The sequence below is a fragment of the Penaeus monodon genome, chromosome 33, assembly GCF_015228065.2.
Source record: "Penaeus monodon isolate SGIC_2016 chromosome 33, NSTDA_Pmon_1, whole genome shotgun sequence".
NCBI classification, from domain to species: domain Eukaryota; kingdom Metazoa; phylum Arthropoda; class Malacostraca; order Decapoda; family Penaeidae; genus Penaeus; species Penaeus monodon.
This window is the reverse complement of record NC_051418.1, coordinates 2,810,491-2,810,715: the sequence shown is the minus strand read 5'-3', so window position 1 is coordinate 2,810,715 and position 225 is coordinate 2,810,491. Positions and strand designations below refer to the sequence as shown.

The following is a 225-nucleotide window of genomic DNA, read 5'->3' as shown; positions in this document are numbered from 1 at the left end:
TTCGACCGCGACCGCATCTGGCGGCCCGCGCGCACGCGCTGGTAAGTCTGAGGGGCAGTAGGATTTGTTTCAAAAGCAAACATAATCTTATATTCATCAATAAAGTAAGAAACAGAAAGAATAGACGATAAAAAGGGGAGAATATTTCATACGACACACCCGGCCCACACACACCTACCAAAATGGCTAAATTAAGAGACAACTAAAACAATGTCTCCCAAAAGG

General features: G+C 44.4%; 1 protein-coding gene across 1 annotated transcript in view; it reads right to left on the bottom strand.

The window, feature by feature from the left end:
- Positions 1 to 225, bottom strand: part of LOC119593942 (E3 ubiquitin-protein ligase Rnf220-like) — a gene marked incomplete at its 5' end in the record, with an annotated part of 5,572 nt that overhangs the window by 4,269 nt on the left and 1,078 nt on the right. The window contains 1 exon segment of the mRNA XM_037942961.1: positions 1 to 47. Within this exon segment, the coding sequence (XP_037798889.1) occupies positions 1 to 47 (47 nt within the window).